The 21511-nt window shown below is 43.3% G+C and overlaps 1 protein-coding gene and 2 pseudogenes across 9 annotated transcripts in view; 2 read left to right on the forward strand and 1 right to left on the reverse strand.

The window, feature by feature from the left end:
• The window catches only part of Fmn1 (formin 1), a 384534-nt gene that overhangs the window by 355055 nt on the left and 7968 nt on the right, over positions 1–21511 (forward strand). For all 9 annotated transcript variants that reach the window (XM_063285290.1, XM_039106467.2, XM_063285289.1 and 6 more), the window contains 2 exons: positions 2472–2621; positions 20737–20821. In XM_063285290.1, coding sequence (XP_063141360.1) covers positions 2472–2621; positions 20737–20821 — 235 coding nt within the window. The remainder of the gene's footprint in view (positions 1–2471; positions 2622–20736; positions 20822–21511) is intronic.
• On the forward strand, positions 2628–20821 carry Mrto4-ps4 (mRNA turnover 4, ribosome maturation factor, pseudogene 4; annotated as a pseudogene).
• LOC134486422 (twinfilin-2-like) lies at positions 18561–19606 on the reverse strand (annotated as a pseudogene).

The following is a 21511-nucleotide window of genomic DNA, read 5'->3' on the forward strand; positions in this document are numbered from 1 at the left end:
AGGCTCCTCCTCAGAGTGGCTATGTCTGTCAGCATCGCTGTGCCATCATCAAAAGAGACCCTGGTCTCTACTTGGTTCTTCTGAACAGTCACTAGCTGTCTCGGTTCCCAAAACACTTAGGGAAACATGCTGAAATCCAACACGCCTTTTAAGTTTCAACCCCTCTGACAGAGGCGAACAAGGCCTCCCAAACCACCCCCGAGAACACACACACACACACACACACACAGCAAAAGGCTGGGAGGACAGTTACTTGTGATAAATGTCAACAGCACTGTCACTTCTGGAGTGTTACCAGTTTGTCTAGTGTGTCTAAATGTGAGTTCCAGATAATGTAGAAATGGAGTGATGGAGAAACCATGGCAATTAGTTGTGTGTGCTCAACACTACACGCTGCTGTGAGATAGGAAGACAGTGAGTCCTCTGGATACAAAGTGAAATATTTTCTCTTCTGTGTCAGTGTATATACAAGCCTGTGTTTCTGCAGAAAGCGGACAGAAGGAAAGAAGAGGAACAATGATGGTGCGCCCTTCTGGGGTGGCCCATGCTCATGTGTGACACATGAGCCTGAAGAAGGATGGGAGAAGTGAGTGTTCTGTGTAGGAGCTGCCTGTGTTGGTGCCCATGAGCAACCGAAACGGGGAGCAGGACACGCATCTCACAGGGAGTTGGAAGCCTGAATGGAGACCCAGTCTGATGGTGGAGACCCAGACTGATGGTGGAGACCCAGACTGATGGTCATTCAGTCTTCCCAGGATTCCATGTCTCATCTGAAGAATAGAATGAGAAGATTGGAAGTGTTAACCTGCCCGGCCTCTCTAGTTCCAAACCCAATAACCCAGGAAGAAATCCTCTATTGGTTGCGTATCTGTATATCCTCATATTACAATTGATGTAAACTCCATAGGGAATGACGCAAGGGTATATGATGTAGAACACTCATTTTTTTGCGAGAATTTTGACAGCAGTAGATGTAGGGAGAGAGTTGACTTCACTGCTTTCCTTGATTACTGGTTTTGCTTCAAAAATCTGTGCATTTGGAATTATTAGAAAGTCTTTCAGAGATGACTGCCATCATTGCCTTTCTCCACTTAAACACTCATAGTCTTTTAATAACTAGGGGCCAAATTCCCTGGCCAGTAGTTTTCATTTGCATTAAAAACAGATTTGTTATTTACAGAAGCACACAGAATTTATGAGACTTGGAGCAGCAGCTCCAGCTTGGATCTCACCTAATCGTAGCCATGGAATCAATTAACAGTTCATCTGTGAAATGTGATAAAACCTTATGAGATACATATTGCCTAATAACTGAGGAGGAGATGAAAGTATGCTCTGTAATAGTCACAGGGCTTCGGGGTTTTACAATCACCACCGAATAGAGTCCCATTAGAAACTCAGTATTCAGGATGGCCACAAAAACCACCATGCCTGAGCAGATGATAGAGCACCGAGTAATAAACCTGGCTCGCCATTCCTGCTTTGATTAGTTTCCAACACCCTTGAAAGGGGGCTGTTTAAGAGTTCTTGCTCTTGGCAAATGAGCCTGTGAAGCTCGGGGTGGGTGAGAGCGAGGGGGGAAAGACTCAGTTCAGAGCTATAAATCCCTGCCAAGCTAGTGCCTCCATGAAGGGCTGCTTGGGAGGCCCAGGCAGGCTAGTGGGCAGCGTGCCTTCACGGGGCAGGTCGCGGCACTATCCAGGAGCCTACCCTAGACAAACCTGAGCACCTTTCTACCCCTACTGGAGGTTGATTTTCAAACCCTTGCTAGGCTCACAAGGATGTCTCCTTTTTATTTTTTTTAATTATGTGTATGTGTGTATGTGTGTGTGTATGTATGTATGTATTGTATGTATGTATGTGTTGTATGTATGTGTGTATGTATGTATGTATGTGTGTATGTATGTATGTATGTGTTGTATGTTGGTGGTTTATATTCCTCCATCATGGTCAAGTGGGAGGCCATAGAGTATAAATTTCTTATTTTACTCTTGAAGCAATGAGAATAAGATGTCAAATGCTGAAGCCAACAGCTAGAACAGGTCAGAATGTAGAAAGTACAAAAGTGCCCCGAGTTTTCATGTTCCCAATTGGCCATCTAACCGGCTACTATTATTGGGACAGTCAATGTGTCATGGTCTGACACGTAATCATTAAACACAGGCAAATATCAGAAGAAATGACTTGCGTTTAAGATGGAGAACAAACTTAAGCCTAAGTTACATAACCCCTGGAATGTTCTTCAGTTCACACAGATAAGATGTACCCGGTAGCCTTCCCAACCATGATGAATCCATTGGCAAATGTTTTTAGGCTTCTCGGGGTTTTGAGTAGTCTCCAGTAACTGTGAGTCCTGACTCCTGTGTCAGGGAATAGGCACTGCCCACAGTGTCCCTTCTCAGCACCCTAATGGGTTTTACTATTGACAGTCACTTATTTTCTCCATGTCCCCCCTCCTCCACCTTCTGCAGTTTTGAAACAACAGTGGGATATTTTGGAATGAAGCCAAAGACTGGAGAGAAGGAGGTCACCCCCAGCTATGTGTTTATGGTGTGGTTTGAGTTCTGCAGCGACTTCAAGACCATTTGGAAGCGGGAGAGTAAGAACATATCTAAAGAAAGGTAAGGCTAGATGAGGCATGGATGCCTCCTGAGCGGCTCTGCGGGGCCCATGAAGTGTGCCTGCCTCGCAGCCATCGGTCTCTTCTTTTGCATCAACTCAACATTTAGGAAGGATTCTTGTCTCAGAGTTTCCCAGAGAAATTCAGGGAAAACTTGCTGCCCCTGTGGGCAAGATACACTCACACGATCTGATAAAGCTCCATTCTCTTAACCCCTTCCAATTACTAGCTAGTAAATGAAAGGCGAGTTGTGCTAATTTGCAACAGATTGCTTCTCTGTGTATTTTCATGTCGGCCCAAGCTAAATGAGGCAGCCTTGCTGTGGCAGACAGTACAGACAAATAAAAGTGAATGCTTTTTCCCATTAATATACTGCATTTGCATCAAAGGGAAATCTCCCCAGCTCAGGCCACACTTCACACAGTGTTGAAGCCCCACGCTGGATTTACAGCGTCACTTCTGACTCCCTGTATCCTGCTGAGGACATCAAACTGTGCCGCTCACTCGGCCGCCCTGCAGCCTCTTGGTTTTATTAGTTGGGGGGTAAAAGAAAAAAGAGTCAGCTATGAACATAGGCACTGTGTGAGAGAGAGGGAGGGGGGAGAGAGAGAGGGAGAAAAAGACAGAAAGAGAGAAGGCAGACAGACAGAGAGAGGGAGCGAGAGACTTTAGCCCTGTTTTTCAGATTAATGTTTCAAAAACATTGCGATTAACTGTGGCATTCAAGGCTGCTATGAATCCATAAAGGGTGTCCAAGATTGGAACTTTAAACAGGTCTTATCTCTAACTCCTGAGGAACAGGTATGAGACTGTTGTTGTTCAAGAGGACATAGAAGGAAACATAAGGTTCTACAAAGTCAGAGACTGTCCATTGCTGTAAACATTGAGACACAAAATTCCACTGTCAGTATACGTGTTCTCTAACTTGCAAAAACTGCTATATTTGAGGGTTTTATACTATATGAAGACAGTGCACCCTAACATATGCTTTACACTGCTCTTATCAAAATGAAAATGTAGAGATTTTCATTCAATGGCATTACATCTCTAAATATTTTCTCAAGAATTTTTGGAAGAAAGAACCCAACCCCTATCCTTTTTCTAAAGTTAAAGCTTCTTTTCCATCTGGAGCTGGGTGTGAATGACCATACTTACAGTTCTAGGAGTCTAGAAAAGGAAGTGGCCATGAATTCTAGGCAGCCTAAATACAAAGTGAGTTTGAGGCAAGCCTGGGGTACACCACGAGATCCTGCCTTTTTTTTTTTTTAAGGCTATTTATCTGCACATCATCACAGCGTTACCTCTTCAGGAAGAAGAGAATTAAGACTCAGTGTATTCAAGCAATGTGTGGAGATCCATGTCTGTAATCCTAGTCCATAGAGGGCTGAGGCAAGGGGATTGTGAGTTTTGAGGGCAACCTGAGTTTGTATTCAGACTCCATTTGACAAAAAAAAAAAAAGAAATTCTAAATGTTTAAAAACCAAGAACTCACAATGCAAATAAAGTGAAGCAGAGACATGACGGTGGTTGACACATCACTCTGTGTCACAGTGAGTCCAGAGGACTCTACTGATTACAACACAGAGACCCAAGCAATTGAAGTATTGCCCTGGACAGTCGCTCTAACCGGATCATTCTGATATATATATGTATATACACATACACACACACACACATACAGAGTACACAAAGAAGTCTTACAATGAATACGAACTACTAGGTGTTAAGAATTTAAAAATTAACAGACATTGAGAAAGTAGCTTGTTGAACATAGAGGGAAAAAATCCTGAAAAATGTACCTAAGTCTGCATTCTCTCCCTTCGCGATGTAACCTGAATTAACTTCCATAGAATAAAGTCTTTTTGAGGCTAGAAGAGTGAAGTTCCTCTTCTTGATCTAATGGTGGTTTCTGGTTCATTGCCAGGCCACTCCATCTCCACACCCTCGCCAGGCTGCTGGGCTGCAGGGAGTTCTGAGCATACATACAGCCTTTGTTTGGGGATTTTCCTCTCCAATTTTGAGGGTAGCTCTTAATGAGTTGTCTCTGAAGCCCTAAAACTGGTCCAGAACAAAGAAACAAAAGCAGAGAGGGTAATTAATTGCTTTTTGTTTTGTTTTGTTTTTTAAATCTGTAGAATCTTGAACTGCATTCCAAACTGTATTGCACCCTGCCCCCACACTCACAGAAGTTAGACCAAACTATCTATGGGTCTGCTGAGGTGGTGCCCAGCCATCTTTCATAGTGTCTGACCTTTTCTCTGATTGCCAGCGTGCACATTCACAGCATTGCTTCCTGGGTACAGCTGGGGAATTGCTTGCTTCACACTCTGTAAACCAGCACCTCCCCAGGGTCATGACTTCCCAAAAGCCTTCACTGATCATTTAGCAGTTTCCGGGGTCTCTTCATTGCAGCCATGCTCCAGGGAGATGGATCGCCAGGGAAGTGTCAGCCTAAAACATCTCTGAACTTTTAAGTTTGGGAAAGATTTTTGGAAGCAGCAAGCTTAGAACACCCTACCATTAAAGACATCTTAGCACATCCGTTCAACCAATTAAATTGATTATCCAGGATCTTCCTATGCAGGTTTTTTTTTTTTCTTCATGATAAGAAGTTTAGCTCTCAGGCTCTTAAGTGGCATTATTCATTAGTATAAAATAAGCAAACTAACTTAAGTTGACTTATTATAATGAAATTAGAAATAATATAATTGCGTTGACACTTAGTGATATTTGATATTTATGTTTTAATTGCAGTTTTCCCAGAAGCATATTAAATCTGTAACACTAAATTCCGTGATGCAATATAACATCCTTCAACAGAACTCTTCAAAAGCATTAAAAAACAAAATCCATAGCCAAAAGAAAGGTTGACATTGGGTAACTGTTGGGCTAAATGTGGTTTGATATCTCATCACGAGAAATTAAGATCACGTGATTTTTAAGTGTGTCTGAAGGCCAATTGAAATCCAAGAAGTTACTGGGAGAAAAGGTAATCAATAATAGTGTTTTCAAAGAGAAAGACCCAAAGGTAAATGTTGTTTGTTTGAACCCCACTTCCGAATGAAATGGAAGGACTGGACTACTTTAAGCCACTTGAGGTTAATTTTAGGTCACAGAGAATGTTTACTTATTTTTTTCTGCTTAGTGCAGGTTTCATGAATATGCATTAGGCTAGTATAACACTTAGACCCATGTACCTCAATGCCACGCTAGCAACTCCCCCTTGTAAAGCTAGAGTACTCTTTAAATGTTGTATTAAAATGCTCAACGTTGCTGTGCCATTAAACTAGTAAACTAAATCCTGTGGGTAAGAGAGGAGAGAGAACATTTCCTGGGGACATGGTTTATCCTTATATTAACTGTGCCATCAGAAAAGCAATTTACTACATAGTAGTATATTAATGGCTTTAGATTTTCTTCCACATTTAAGCAAAAGAGCATGTTTCCATGTCTAAGTACAAATCCAGAAGATTCCTTCTCTATCACTGTGTGGCCCCCAGGGGTGACACTAACACACCCAGTGAAGCCTGCGGTTCCTTCTCCTATCCCTTCAGAGTACAAACAGTGCTCAGTAGTATGAAAGGGACCTCTAAACAGAGGTCAGATCTCAAAATGTCTCCCTTTCACTTTGCCATTCATTTGCTGTACAGCTTTAGGCCAGATGCTCACTGCATAGGGAACCAATGAAAAGCGGGTATTGAGGATGAAACAGGAACTACGGGTTAACTCTGATCTCTTCTAGATTGAAATCATTATGATTCTGGCAACGACTTTTCTGGTATTCTGAAACCAGTGCAACTTTGAGAAAGCAGTCCTCACTTTTGCTTGAGCCTACTAAGGAAAAAACTGGAAATTGTTTCAAACCAAACATCTGATACATGATTGGGACAAGACTTGGGGCAAGAGGAGTTGTCACTGCCATCCAGGCTTTGAGAGACATACACAATCTCACTCTCCCAGTTTTGTGGTTATAAACAAAATTCTAATATTCATCTTGAAGGGCTAATTTTTAAATCAAGGATGTACGCACAAAAGTGTTTCTGCAGCATTGTGCTTAGCAGAATGCCACAGTTCACCAAGACTATATTTCACACTCACTGACAGCCTTGCACTATTTTTTACCTCTTCATATACTTTCCGCATCTGAATCTCTTAATGTTCAAACACTTCATGGACTTTGAGTCCATCCCTTTTCCACGTATTAAATCCAAATATTATCCAATCACATGCATAACAACTGCAAGAAGGTAGCCTAAGATTTTCTGCATTTTTTAATTGCTTGTGTTTTCCGTGGATCCTGCTTCCTAAAACATTTCACCACTTAGGATCTCTCCAGGCTTTCCCCACACATGCCCACCCATGCACACAAACCACACAGTGAGCTATGAATTAGCAGAAGGTGAATATGACCCCGGAGACCCAGGACTCCAGGAATAATGTCCACGCAAATGCTTCACCCCAAGCCAAGGCAAACTTTAAAAGTACCATTTAAAAAGCCCATAATGGGCCAGTGAGGAGTGAACAAGACATTTCGTAAATGTTATGGGCAAATGCAAATAAGATATTTCATTATATGCATAGCGATAGTTTACACCATGGGAGAATGGAGAGCTACTTACCCTGTTTTCTTAGCTCCAGCTGAAGACCAACAGGGTTTTGTTTTGAGTATATCCCTTGAAGCTATTATGGTTAGTTATGCAACTGCCACAGCCTTGACAACAGATAGATCCAGGCTGGGTTCTGTGATCCCAAAGACTGTTCCCAGAGATCCCTACTGGTTATGTTGCTCTAGGACGAAGGAATGAACAAGGTCACCCCTCCACTCACTCATGACCCACTGACTGTAGTGCAGTACTGTGAGTACTGCAAAAAAAAAAATCCATATTTTTATATGGAAAAGTTTTCCCTGAAGTTGAGCTAAACAAAATAAATTTTATTTATTTAATTTTTTTGCATTCATACTGACATAAGTACAAAATCATTCCAGTTACTTCTAAGAAGTCAACTTCCTTTTCCCTAGCCTTCCATTATGCAGGGTTGTATACACCTGGCCAGGAAAATGCTTCAGCACTTGACAAAATCTTTTTAAAATACTAGTTTGAATTTCCCTGTCACAGTTGAAAACAGTTCTGAGTAGGTACACACACAGTAAGTGCTCTCGTGAACCTAATTGAAACACAAGATTGTCATAAACAAGAAAAGAAAAAAAAAACAAAAAAGCAAAGAAAAGAAAAATCTTCTTATCTCACCTGTAATAAATTTAATCCTTAAATTTTAAATTAAAAATATGTCACATGTGTTGGATAGATGGCTCAGCCATTAAAGGCTGAAGCTCACATCTGAAAGGATGAGTTTGTCATGCACACAGGATAGACTAATACACGACAAGGGGTCTAAGACTGGAGGTTTAAGCATGTGTACTTGTGTGCAAGTGCACACATGCATCCACATGCAGTGTCCATGGAAGAAAGCATTGAATCCCAGGAGCTGCAGTCACAGGGGATTAGGAACATCCCTTGTGGCAAGATTGAGCTAAACCCGTGACCCCTGGAAGTGCTCTTAACTGCTGAGCCATCTCTCCAGTCCCTATTACTGACTTTTTTTCCAATATAATCTGGCTTCTTTCTTCTGGATACTGTCAGTCCATTTCTTCTCCTTTCCTTTCTAATTTTGAGAGTTTATTTTTCATTTCTTTACCAGTACTACTTTTTTATCTTAATAAAAATAAAGTCTCACCCCCAAAGCAAAGACTGAAAAATAACTGATACTTAAAGAGAAATTAATATTCCACTTGTATAACAACCTGGATATAAGGAGTTTCGCTGTTGAGGACGTGGTTTCCTTCCTTTTGTAGCTGAAATCCTTAGGGGGTGGTCCTTACTCAGAAACTTCAGGATGGCTCATGCTGTGTCCGCCTTTGCCAGTACTAATTCCCGCCAGGAGGTGTGGTGGGGGAGGGGCTTGTCTTTTAGTAGTGTGAGAGGAAAGGTGCGTATACCCGTTTCATTCTTCACCCATTGGGTTGAACCAAGTCTCATGGACAATCACAAGGGAGACCAAGAGCCCTGCGCCCAGCTAAAGTGTTATGAGATTTGTTACCTGTTATGTCGGGAAAACTGTATGATAAACCATTGGCAGACTCAGCCACGTTTCCCACTTGTGGAGTCGATGGTTAACGCCATCTTCGCTTCTTTTAGACAATAGCACTCCTTTATCTTCAAAAAAATGCCTGTCTGTCCTCATCGCATGCTGTATGTTGGGTCTCTCTTACCTCCCATCCTTAAGCATGAAGCTTCCCCAGTTTCAGGTCTCTGTGTCTTTCTCTTTGTGCTTCCTCCATCCTGTGCCATCCCCTGAAATACAGTTTTGCCCATCACTTCTGCCTTGGCTTCCTAAATCCTCCCACCCAGAACGGACATATTTTCTAAGGCTTAGGCCCGACTCTCCTACTGCATTATCAAGAGGATGCCCAGCCTTCCTCTGCAAATCACTAGGTTCCCAACCAGAGTTCATTCCTTCTCAACTGAGGCCCACCTTTCAGAGTTTGCGCAGTTTTCAGTCACAACAGTATCCTTATCTTGGCACTGCCAAGCAAGCTGGAAATCTGCTTTATTATCAGAACTCCAAGACAGTTTCTCCATCTATTTGATCCTTCCCGGTTTTGCCTGCCCTGTGGTTACTGGTCTTTACCTCAGATCTGCGAAGCTCTGGCCCACATTAGAAGTTCATCATGCTCATTGTTCTCCCCCAACGAGGTTGCTCTGTTCGCCCGGGCATCTTAGCATTCAATTCACATAACTTTGAACATACCCTCTTTCCCAGTGCTGATGGAGTAGCGGGAGGGAAGCTTAGCTGTGGTTGGTCTGTTAACTTTGTGGGTCCTCAAAACCCTGCAAAGGAAGATTTATTTCTATTTTAAAATGAACATAGGGGAGTTAGTGAAGTGCCAGCACCACAGTTTCTCTAAGAACTAGAAGACTGAGGAGTAAAAACCTAGAACTTAATCTATACTCACTGTTCAGCCACTTCTCTAGACCTCCCCCTCCCCCGAACCTACTGTAGTGACCTCCGCTGTTTCTCACACTTGAACTTTCTTGCCTTCTAATTCTTCATGGTTCTCAGCTACGTCCTGCTGACCAAACAGTTATCCTTCAAAACCAGGTCTTTTAAGACTTTTTTGTAATTTTTTTTAAGTAGAATTTCTTTTTCCCACTGGTCTGTAACTGCATGTTTTGTTGTTGTTGTTGTTGTTGCTGTTGTTGTTAACATCTGTATTAGTCAGGGTTCTTTAGAAAAACAGAACTGATAGGATACACACACACACACACACACACACACACACAAACCGGAATTTACTAGAGTGGCTTTCAGGTTATAGCCCTACTATTCCAACAGTAGGTGGCTGTCTCCAGATGGAAAATCCAAAATTCCAGTATTGTTTAGCCCATGAGGCTACTTGTCTCAGACGGCTTTTAATATAAGATAGAATTCCAAAGAGATAGGCTCTAATGCCAGTGAAGAGGTGAGCTTGCTAGCAAACGAGGGCAAGCAGGCAAAGAACAAAAGCTTCCTTCTTCCATGTCTTATATATAGGCTGCCATGAGGTGTGGCCCAGATCTATCTTCCCACCTCAGAAGATCTGGATTTAGGGCGGGTGTGCCCATCTCACATGATTCAGGTGTATACCAGAGTCTGGATTTTGGTTAATTCCAGTCAAGTTGACAACCAGGAATACCCATGGTATTTAATGACTTAGCATTTAATCCATATTGCTTTGATAGTTTAGTTGAGTATCTTCTCCCCCTGACCTCCAGATAGAGCCCTGCTCTCTAGTGTCGGGGTAGATTACCTGGCACAGGCCCAGCACCTGTTTATCTGCATGGAAAGGGTCTCAGAACAGTCAAATGTCGTTAAATGGGCAGTAAAGATCCCTTGTGATTGTGGAGAAGAAAATGATCTCAGGAAAATGTGGGACGAGGGAGGCCTTTGGCTTTGGGAGCATCACTAACCTATCAAAAAGACCACCTTCAGTAGACTTGAAGGGGGAACAGAAGCCAGTGGGGGATATTTGAGATCAGTGGCTCCCTAATTAGGGAGACCCTTGGGATCAACAGAAAGAATTGTGGAAATGAGAGCCCATTTACTGAGTCAGGATCCAATGGGATAGGTGCCTGAAGCCTGTGGTCTTAGGAACAGTTTCCAGACTATGCTCTGTGCTTGAGTAAGGGTTGATCAATGTCACGACTTAAATATGAGACATGAACATTTGGGAACACCTCCCCAGAAGTCGCTATTTAGCTAAATATGGAAATGACAAGTCTGAGGTCATCTTGAAGGTCTCCTCAAACCCTGACCTTCTGAAACATGTGGTAAAAACTACATACTGACAAAACAGAAGAATTCTGTTCCTCAAAATATAAATACATAAAATATCCAATAAAAAAAAGGAGGGAGTGGAGTGCGATACCTAAATCCGAGTGAAACAAGAGAGTTTCCTTAACAAAAACTGCCAAGAAAGCCTTGGGACTGAAGCAGAACCTGATAGAAGATCTTTGGAGATGTGTGGGCGCCTACAAGTACCTCTTCATCTTCTCTGTGGCCAACATGAGCAACGGCAAGCTGGAGGACATCCACAATGCCTGGAAGCACAACCGAATGTTCTTTGGCAAAAACAAGATGATGATAGTGGCCTTGGGTCGAAACCCATCTGACAAAGATAAATACATCAGGTCAGCAAGAATTTGAGAGGTGAAGTTGGGTCCCTTTTTACCAACCGCATGAGGAGGAGGTGAATGAGTGGTTCACAAAGTACACAGAAATGGATTTTGCTTGAGCTAGGAACAAAGCAACTTAAGCTGTGAGCCTGGATCCAGGGCCACCAAAGCGGTTCCCTCATTCCATGGAGCCACAGCCGAGGCAGCTGGGTCTGCCCGTGACCCTCAGAAAAGGTGTGATGACCCTGCTATTTGACTGTGAAGTATGTTAGGAGGGTGACATGCTGACGCCACAGTAGGCCTGTGTCCTGAAGCTGTTTGGGTATGAGATGGCTGGAAAAAGTGACCATCAAATACATGTGGGGTGCCCAGTTGGGAAGATTCCAGCAGATGAACAATGACCTGCCCGAGAGCGCGCCTGAGTCTGAGGGAGAGTCTGAGGAGGAGGGTGACAGCGGACTCTGAGAACCAGGACTAAGACCTTCCAGGAAGTTCTTCATCTCTGCTGGGCCCCCCAGGACTGCTGTCACCCCTCTGGAGGGAGCAGCTGTTTATTTTTGCTATGGATGAAGACAAGGAAGTGTGCTAGGGAATGACTTTGTTTCTACAATGAATAAAATGTGTCTACAGGGTGTTTCCTGTAGAAAACAAAAGGAGGGAGTGAAGACATATGAGGGGTTGCATTGCAAAGGTGTGTAGTCAACAGACGTTTTAGACGAATGACAGGGGATTACAGTGATCAGGATGATTACTGCCTTCTCTATTTGTTCAGCACACCCCACCTTGCCATGTTTTTTCATATTCTCATTTAAGTTTGAGTACATAAACATACTTTTAAAAATATCTATCATGACAGTAACTTAAACATATGCTTAAATACCCATTATTGTCTCGGGCAGTGAACAGGAATGAAACTGTTCTCGAAAAATTTAATGGAGTGATTTCAGACCACTCTCCTTCATGAAGTTCTGTCCAGTCTCTTGAGCTGTCTTTCCTGCAAAATTCTGGGGATTTCACTATGCTATCAACTTGAGCACTTCATGATTTATTTTTCATTCATTTTGTAATTAATAATTCTATTTCTTAAATCAATTGTATGCCCACGTATTTAAATGCACAGCCTGTATGGTTTTTATTTTCTCTGTAGCGCCTTCTATTCCTTACCTACAGCAGATGCTTAATTAATGCTGAGCGCACACACGGCTGCTCTGTTTATTTGGCCATGACTGACTGTAAGGTTTTCTGTCTGTGGCCGATAAGTGAGGCATGTTAGGTATTCTCATTTTCTTGGTAGAATACCTCAAATAATCCCTTGTAGATCATTTTTGTCCAAAGATCTACAATCTTAATAAGTGTGTCAAAGGAACAGGCATAACCAGAACAAGAAAGACGAACTGCTAGGGTCAAATGATCCCCACCTCTGTCCTTCAAGTTCATCACTTTCAGTTTGTTTTTGCTTTTTTTGTTGATTTTTGTTTGTTTCTTTGTTTTTTCTAAGTAAGAAAAACTAAAAGAAGGCAGTGAAAATCCTTGAGATCCACTGCTATTCCAAATCTCAAACTCCTTTGGTGCTCAAGGCAAGACCTTAGAGAAGTGTCTGTCCACACTCTGTTTCTCTAGCTTGGCAGAGACGGATGGAAACCTAAAGTCAGTCTTCATTCAGCCAGAAGGTTTCTAACGCACTTATGTATAGGACTCCTGACTCTTCTCACCATGGGCAGGCATTCAGCCCGGGGCTACCCACGTAGTATGATTTGAGGGGCGCCAAGGAGGCTCTCTGCTCTGAACAATCTCATCACCTTTTTTTTTATACATATAATCGTTTCAGCCACTGCACACACAGTCTGTGTCAGTTCTAGCCTTTGGTGAGACTTAGTAGGTGGTAGAGGTTTCAAAACCGAAAGGTGGGGTCGTCAGTATCTGCAAGCACATGCCCTGTGTTCAATATCAGAATCAGGATTGTCTTCAGAGGCTGCCTGCCTCTTTCCACGTGACCTGTAAACTTGACACAGCCTCCTTCATTTCCAAGACACCTCCCAGTGCCTCTCCCAGGAGAGGAAATACGGCGCTGGTGCCTTTCACTCTGCACCTACATCTCTGGGTCGACTAGGGTGTTATGTCTACCAACTGCAGAGTGATTGGTTTTAACTGATTGTGCATTCCAGGGCACGTCTAGCCTCACGCCACTTCCACTCCCCTGTGGCCTGGACGAGAAGCTCTGCCAACGGAAGCAGTCTTTGTTCTGCAATTAATCACCCCAAGTCAAAGTGTGTTTGGGTACTATAAGTGATAACCCTTGAGAGCTATGAAGTGGCTGATTTGTGTAGCTGTTGAAATGCAGGACGTGCGAGGACATCTTGGGTTGTAAGTAGATATCTTACTTAGGCACAGAATACGGGAACTGTCACATTTCAGGAAGTAGAAATTATAGGTTAATTCATCATGGGATAACTTTTAAGGGAGAAATACTGATATGTAAGTAGTCAAGTCATCTAAGCTGAGAGTCTACGTTACGTTCCTGCTACTCTGTCTTGTGAAGGGTATTGAGATGAATGTGGGCGCCGTGAGAGTAGAGGGAGGAAAATAGTGGTCAGGGGCGAGGGTCAGACTCCAAGAAAAGAATAGAGCTAAAAAAGTGTGCGTGTCTGTGTGGCCCCACTGACCTGCCAGTGACAAATGGGTTGGAGTCATGTTTTGTTTCATATTCTCCTCCATGACTTTTTCCAATTTCCCTTTGTAAGTAACACAGAAACCAATCAGACATGTCCTCATCAGCTGCCGTAGTGAGGAAGTTTTCTTTTCCACTGAGGAGTCCTTTCTTTCTTTATGATGGTGCAGAGTAACCTCAGTTATCTCCTTGACTTTCATGACTATTAATCATGTGCTATGTGTGGTTCTACCATTAAGAACTCAGAAATGCCTAGCGAGTGAATTCTGTCAAGAAAGATAAAATGGTAGCTGTTCCCACAGCCCTGGAAGGTCTCAGGGAGTAGCGGAAGGTCACTTATTGAGAACTGTGCCTAGACACTAGCTCCGTTTCCTCCAACCATGAAGAAACAACTTGATTCAGCAAACTGGAGAGAGTACTCTGTGGATACCTGAGAGATGTCCTAAGACTTGAACCAATGCCGCAGGGCTGAGCCAACAGAGCTGTCTAACATCTAGCCTAGTGCAAGACGGATGCAGGACCAAGAGGGACATCTATAACATCCTCAAAGCCCACTGAAACATTTTATCTTTCTTGACATAATGACAATCCCATCTCTGCTTCAGAGAATCCTAAAAAGATACTATCAAAATGCGGCCACTGGTCTTCTCTGTCTAACGTGTCACCATGTTCAATGTTCAAATGGGCGTCGTTCATGTTCAACGCCTATATTCTAACTCATTACCTAGGTGGCTCCGGTGTGAAACCAGGGTTGTGAGTATTTCCCTAGGCAGGCGCATCAGACACACATCCTTCTTGTATGTATGTTTTTCCTCAGTACATGTTGGCAGCTATTGCAGTTTGCCAGAGCAGTGACTCCTGAGGGAGCACATGCATTACAGAGAGGACGGAGGAAGGAGGAAGGAGGGAGGATTTCCAGACGTTTTGCTAAAGCATTTATGTGCTGACATTACAGCTTTTTCTTTCTCAAACGTACTCACGTTGGAATGCTTTCCCCATATCTAAAATTACATTTGGAGGGCGCAGCATATAACCCTTAAGGTGAAATCTAGGTTCTTTCAACTGCCAGCAATCACGAGCAACTAAGTGTGATATTCTAAAGTAAATGTTTAGACCAGAAACAAAAAAATAGAATCCACATCTCAGCCAGAAACAAAAACAAGTTCCTAAACAATTGAATCAAGAAGGAGGTAGAACATCTATATACCTAGGAATTGTCTAGCCAGCCTATTTCCAGTTAAATGCAAAAAGAAAAGAATGTCTTTACCTCCTGGGTGAGATAGAAAACCCCTGACCTGGAACAGAGTTATATAACTCCTCTAACATCACTCCTTGTGGGTAAATACTATGTATACCTTCAGGGATCGTGGCATGCATATGTAAGTTGGCATGTATAAATACTTAGCACATATTAGATGGCCTGCAGTACCTTTCCTCTTATACATTTAGGACTCATGGGGCTAATCAGTAGTTAGAACTGGACTTCTAAACATTTGGATGTTCTCCCCCTTGAGAGAGTCAATGCAGAAAGTAAATCTATTAATAAGTCTTTACCAAACTTTTAAACGGATTAAGATAGAAAGACATTCAACCCACATGTGCTAAGAATGGACTTGGGCAGACAGTGTATAGGTATTGAAATACAGAGGTTCCCAGGTACACAGAACTGATGAAGGTAACCATGTGTCAGCCTTTCTTTAGTTTTCACACCAACAGTGTTATTTGGTTGTACTGTCATACCCACTTTTTGATGGGTGAGGAAGTGGTGGCAAGAGGAATTAAGTGACTTATCCAAGAACATTGATCTAAACTGAACTAACCTAATGTTCTTACGGAAACCAGTCTGGATCTAAAACAGTAACTGCAAATTAAATCTAGAACTGAGGGAGGTAATTAGACTGCTAAGATAAGACTGTGTATCATATACTGTAGTTCAAAGATTTACCAGTCTTTGAGCCTGTGAGCCAAATCTGATTTACTTCAGCATTTGTGACTAAAGAGGATTATTAGAACATAGCACTGCCCGGCCCCTTTCTTCCCTGCATGGGTTACTATGATATTATAGTAACAGAGTTGAACATCCACAGCACAGCCCACAACCCCAGGGCCGAACTATTTATTCTCTGGCTCTCGCTGACTGGGGATCATTTGAAAGTGTTGGAGAAAGGAAGATGTATTCTTAGAGTCATGCAGTACAAACTGGAGCCACCTTAATCTGTAGGATGGCTTGAAAGGAGCTAGGTTGTTTTAACACTACTTCAGTGATCTGGGTTCTCATCCCTTCTTGTCCTGTCTCCCACAGCAGTCTTGAAGTCTCCTTGCCAAAACGCTGAAACTTTCAGAGTCTAGGCTGGTAATAAAAGTGGGCAAAGTGAGTTAAGTGCTCGGAGACCAAACAGTACAAGGACGTTGTCAGAGAGCAAAGGTCTGTTGCTGGCCTCCTGAGGAAGATGCGATACAAGTGCTGGGACATGCCACAAACTGAATTGGTCCTACTGTACTTGATGTGTCTCCCACTTTGGAAAAGCTCCACTCTAGTGTGATAGGGAAGTAGTTGAAAAATGGTCACAACACAGTAATATTGTATGAACCTTAAAAGCAGTTGCCATAAGAGAAACAAGAATCCACTCAATCCATCTAAGTATTCATGTAACTGGTCCCTAATAGATTGTTGTGGTGGGGCAGGATTGTGGGTTAGTTCCCAGCCTCTCGTGATTTTTTAACCTACATAACGACTTCCCTGGCTCCCAATTATCAGATGTCCAGATGACCCAAAGGGCCACCGAAGTGGAAGGAAGTGGGCGGGTGATGCTAAGCTGAAGGCAGGTGGAAGGCCAACTCTGAAAGCAGGGACCAGACCTGAGAGGTAGAAAGGAATGATTAAAGCAAAAGATTAGCCTAAAATATTCCCTTCAAGGTAGGGACCCTGGGATAGATGATACTTGTTCTTGAACAGAATCCTAGCTGAAAAACAAACAAGTGAGCAAACAAAACTCCACAAGCCGAGGGTTCATTTCCATCTCTACCACCTGAGTTGGAAAACTTCTCCTAATGATCGCTCTCCATTTTGTGCAGTCTGACCTGGATTTGATCCACTTAATATATTCTGTTCTTGGCTGGACATAGTGACAGTTGTTGCCTCGAATGGGAACCTTTTGTAGGCACTCGGACCTATCACAATATCACAGTATTTCTTCTTGGCTTCTATAAAATATTCCTTCTCTTTGTTTCACTTTTGTTAAGTTTTCTGACACACCAGTCAGCATGCTGAATTGCAGATATATTCTACATGTGACCAGGAAGACTGGATTAGTGAATGCGTGTTCTAAACAGTTGTGTCAAGCCCTCTAAGAATCAAGCCACTAGGCCATTTGTAGGTGATGACAAGTACACAATTATTATGATAGGAAGATTTTTTTTATTTGAAACTCTGAAGGAATAAAATGCTGAACTTCAAATGTCTATGAGTTGGTGGATCTTTAAAGTATTAATGTGTTTTAGAATGTTGGGAAATATTAAAAGTTGAAAACAAAGTTCTTATCACCTAGGACAGTAGTTCTCAACATGTGGGCTGTAACCGCTTTAGGGGTCAATGACCCTTTCACAGGGGTTGTTCTCCTTAGACCATCAGAAACTACAGATATCAACATATTATGACTCATAACACTAGAAAAATTATAGTTACGAAGTAGCAACAAAAATAATGTTAGGGATCACCACAACAGAGGAACTGCATTAGAATCCCAGCATAAGGAAGCATGGGAACCACTGACCCAGAGTTGCCTATTCCCTAAGAGTTTAAAGAAGTGAACACTATTAGTGTTATATGTGTTATATGAAAATGGAATTCTACTTAATATCTTACTCAGCTCCATTTCATCACCCGTTTCTGTGGCAATCAGCTCTCTCAATAATTTAGTAACTTTCCAGTCTCTTTTGGATACTGTTACATGTGTTGAATCTATTAATTACATTATAGTTCTTTTCACATACCTCTTGACTACTTGTATGTCATTTTTTGAAGAAATGTTTGTTAGAGTCTTTACATTGTGTGGAGAGAATAATTCTTTTTTTTTTTTAAAGAAAATAGGATCTTTATTAACTTTGAAGATTTAAAACAAAATATCTTGCTCTTATTCACCTACTACTCCCCCATGTATCCCCATGTTTGTTTGTTTGTTTGTTTATTTAAAAATATTTTATTCTTTACAAAATACAGCATTCAACCAACCCTTCCTGTGACATCTGGCCCCTGCCAACCGTCCCCACCCTCTGTAGCCAACGGCTTTTGGACTGGGCTGGAACCATAGCATGAAATCATATGGAGGCTAGGTTTGCGCCAGGGTGGGGTTCCCTAGCCACCCTGTGCACACAGAGGAGAGTCAGGAACAGTGACAGGGCAAGGTCACGAAGTGCTGGTCCAGAGGCCCTCAGAAGTAGCAAATGTGCTCAGCCACCTGTCCTCCTGTCCCATAGGAAGCGATTCCTTAGAGCCCAGGCTGGGGAGGAAGGAAGCGCAGGGGTGGCGGGGTGGCAACCCTGCAGTCCATATGCCCCGCCCTGTTCCCAGGCCAGACACCTCTTAGGCATTCTCCCCGGGGCCGCGGATAAGGCGCTTGTGGCCCTGCTTGCCTCCAGGGTCTTTGGGCTTGGAGAATGCCTGCTTGAAGGCGTGCTGCTTGGGATGCACTTCATCATAGAGGAACTCAGCGGTCAGCTCCGCCCCATCGCCGATCTCAATCTTCTTAGCGATCTCCAGCTGGAAGTCTTGCTCTACAGAGTCAAGGAGGCAGCTTTCGCAGCTGGAATAGAGCATGCGCTCCTTAATGCTGCACTTGTACCCCGGCTTGGAGAAGATGAACACCACAGATTCAAGGGAGTCACCCTCATGGGTATGCTTGTACAGGAAGAAGTGGTAATGGGCAGCATCTCTGGGTACCCGTGAGGGCAGCTGGGCCACATTTGTGGGTTCTGTGTGTACCAGCTCGATGGTCTCCCGTTACAGGTCCAGCTTCAGCTGGATATAGTTGACTGTCTTCTGCTGGAGTTGCTGAAGTGCCCGCTGGGCCTCAGGCAGCAGGGGGAAGGCCAGGCCCTGCAGGGTCTGGTGCTTGCTTTCCACGCTGATCTCAGTCTTCACCTCATTGATTTGGATCTGCTGGAGCTCTCGCTCAGCTGAAGTCAGTGGGGCAGGTGCAGCACAAGATGACAGGTGCTTCTGGTACCCAGCCAAGGAGAGCTCATCCTTGATGTGGCCGCCTCCAAACTCCTTCTTAACTGTGGCTCGTGTGGCTGCATACAGCATCTTCAGCTGCACAGGTGAATTGTCAGGTGACCAGGCCAGGAAAAGCCACTCGAAACCCTGAGCAAGCAAGCAATCTGTGAATCAAGTCAGAAGAAGAGGTAGCAGGGCTCTTGGGCATCTAGCAACGGCAGCACGACACTGTTGTAGTCCTGGTCCCAGCGTCCCACTGACTCCTGCGAGGCACCCAGTATGAGCTCGTCCTCAATGATGACTTTGATAAGTCGGATGAAGCCAGCCTGGGCCTTGGCAAAGAATTCCTTTAGCTCTTCAGTGGCGTGGATGCCGGTCTGGTGCGCCATGGCTCAGCGTTCGACTCTCCCGTACCCTCGGATCTCTCCGCTTGGTCCTGGCCCGGCTCGACTCGGCTCGCCTGGACCCAGAGCTCCGGAGGATGTGGCGACCTGTCCCTTTGTTTTTAAAGAGCTATCTCATTAGCAGATGTCCGGTTCCTCTGGCTTTTACAATCTTCTGGCCCCTCCTCCGTGATGTCCCTTGAGCTTTAAGTAGGGAGATTGTTGTGTAAATATATGTGTTTATATTAAATATATTAATATATTTATTAATTGTGGTAGGCATCATAATTGATCTTGAGTTGTAAGTATTCATATGCATATTCATACGTATGTACATATTTATGAATATATTCTGAACAAAAGTTGCTCATCACATATATCGTGAGTCACCATTTTTCTTTCCCTTTTTTAGGTTGTCTTTTCACTTCAGTGCAGTGAATTTATGAATTTGATCCTATAGTGTTCACATGCTCTCTCGAAGTTTTAATTTTCTGATACTGACTCAGCAGCTCTCCTGTGTAGATAATAGGCCCGAGCGCACTGAACAGTGCCCTGTGCTCACAGAATTCTCTTTATCCCAAACTTCTCTGCTCTCCACAAAGCCTGCCCTTGGTCATCTCAGTGGGCTTTCCAGGGAAAACTGAGCTGTGGTTAAGCAGAGAAGCAGTAGAAGCTAGAGTTTGAAGAAAATAGCAGAACTCTAGAAAAAGCCCTCTGGCTACCGTTATAATTCAGATAATATAACAACAACTGACCACATAAAAAGGATAGACAGGGGGAATGGTATGTTAATATTTACAGTGCGCCTTTTCTTTGTTTTGATATGTTCAGATATGCAAATCTTTACCAGGGTATAACAGTTGCATGCAGGAGTCTGCGTGATACCGTACCCTACAGGTTTATATGTTAGCTGTTGTTGTGGGCTTTCCCTTCGGGGTTCATGAATATTCACTGGATAAGTGTCACTGTGGCAGGATTACCTCACAGCACATTTCTCAGCATGTATCCCTAAGGTTGTGTATTCAGAATACTGACCACTGAGCTTTGCATTGGGATTTCTGTCTAACTCAGCCCCTTCCCTTTTCCTCTTCTCCTCTTCCTGTCCTTTCATTCCCCCACCCCCATTTCTGTTTCAGATTGAAAATGGCTGAGGCATCCGTCAGCAAACTGACATCAGAGAAGAAAGTGGAGACAAAGAAAATCAATCCCACTGCTAGTCTGGTAAGCCACATTTTTCACTGTAATGTCTAGATTTTTCATTATAGCTGGGGTACACTCCCAAGAGTCTGTGAATTTAAAGGTCAAAAATGCAGGGAGGAAATGGGGTGTTGGTATCCTCTCTCCCATCTTTATATCATGTGGCTAAAAACAAAACTAGTCATGAAGGAGCAAAACATGGTCTCGTGTGTTTCCACTGCAAACCCAACAGAGGTCACATGTGATAAAGCAAACTGTGTCTCTTGCCATTTCCTAAGCACCACCATGTCTCTCCCTCTTATCTCCACATACTTTCCTCCTGAAAGGTTCCTGAGTCATCACCATCACTCATCCCATTAAAGTCGGAGGCAGGATGTCCCCAAGGAGTTGTTAAGAGAAAAGAGATGCAAAAATGCACAGTCTGCCTAATGTCACCTGGCAAACAGATGACAAAAATCCTGACCTGATGGAGGTGGGGCTCTCCTCACCTTTCCTCCCTGCACTAGAAACCAGCCAGCCTCCTTATGTCTTCTTATTCTTGAGAACGTTGTCATCCAGGGTCCAGTGTTAAAGTAGAGGTCACAGTGATTGTCCACAGACTGTCTTAGTTATCTTTCCTATCACTGTGATAAAATACCCTGGCAAAAGCAACGCAGAGGAACAGAGGCTCATTTTGGCTCACAGTTTGAAGTTGCAAAGCAAGATCGTGGGGGC

Source organism: Rattus norvegicus, chromosome 3 (assembly GCF_036323735.1).
Source record: "Rattus norvegicus strain BN/NHsdMcwi chromosome 3, GRCr8, whole genome shotgun sequence".
Taxonomy (NCBI): Eukaryota; Metazoa; Chordata; class Mammalia; order Rodentia; family Muridae; genus Rattus; species Rattus norvegicus.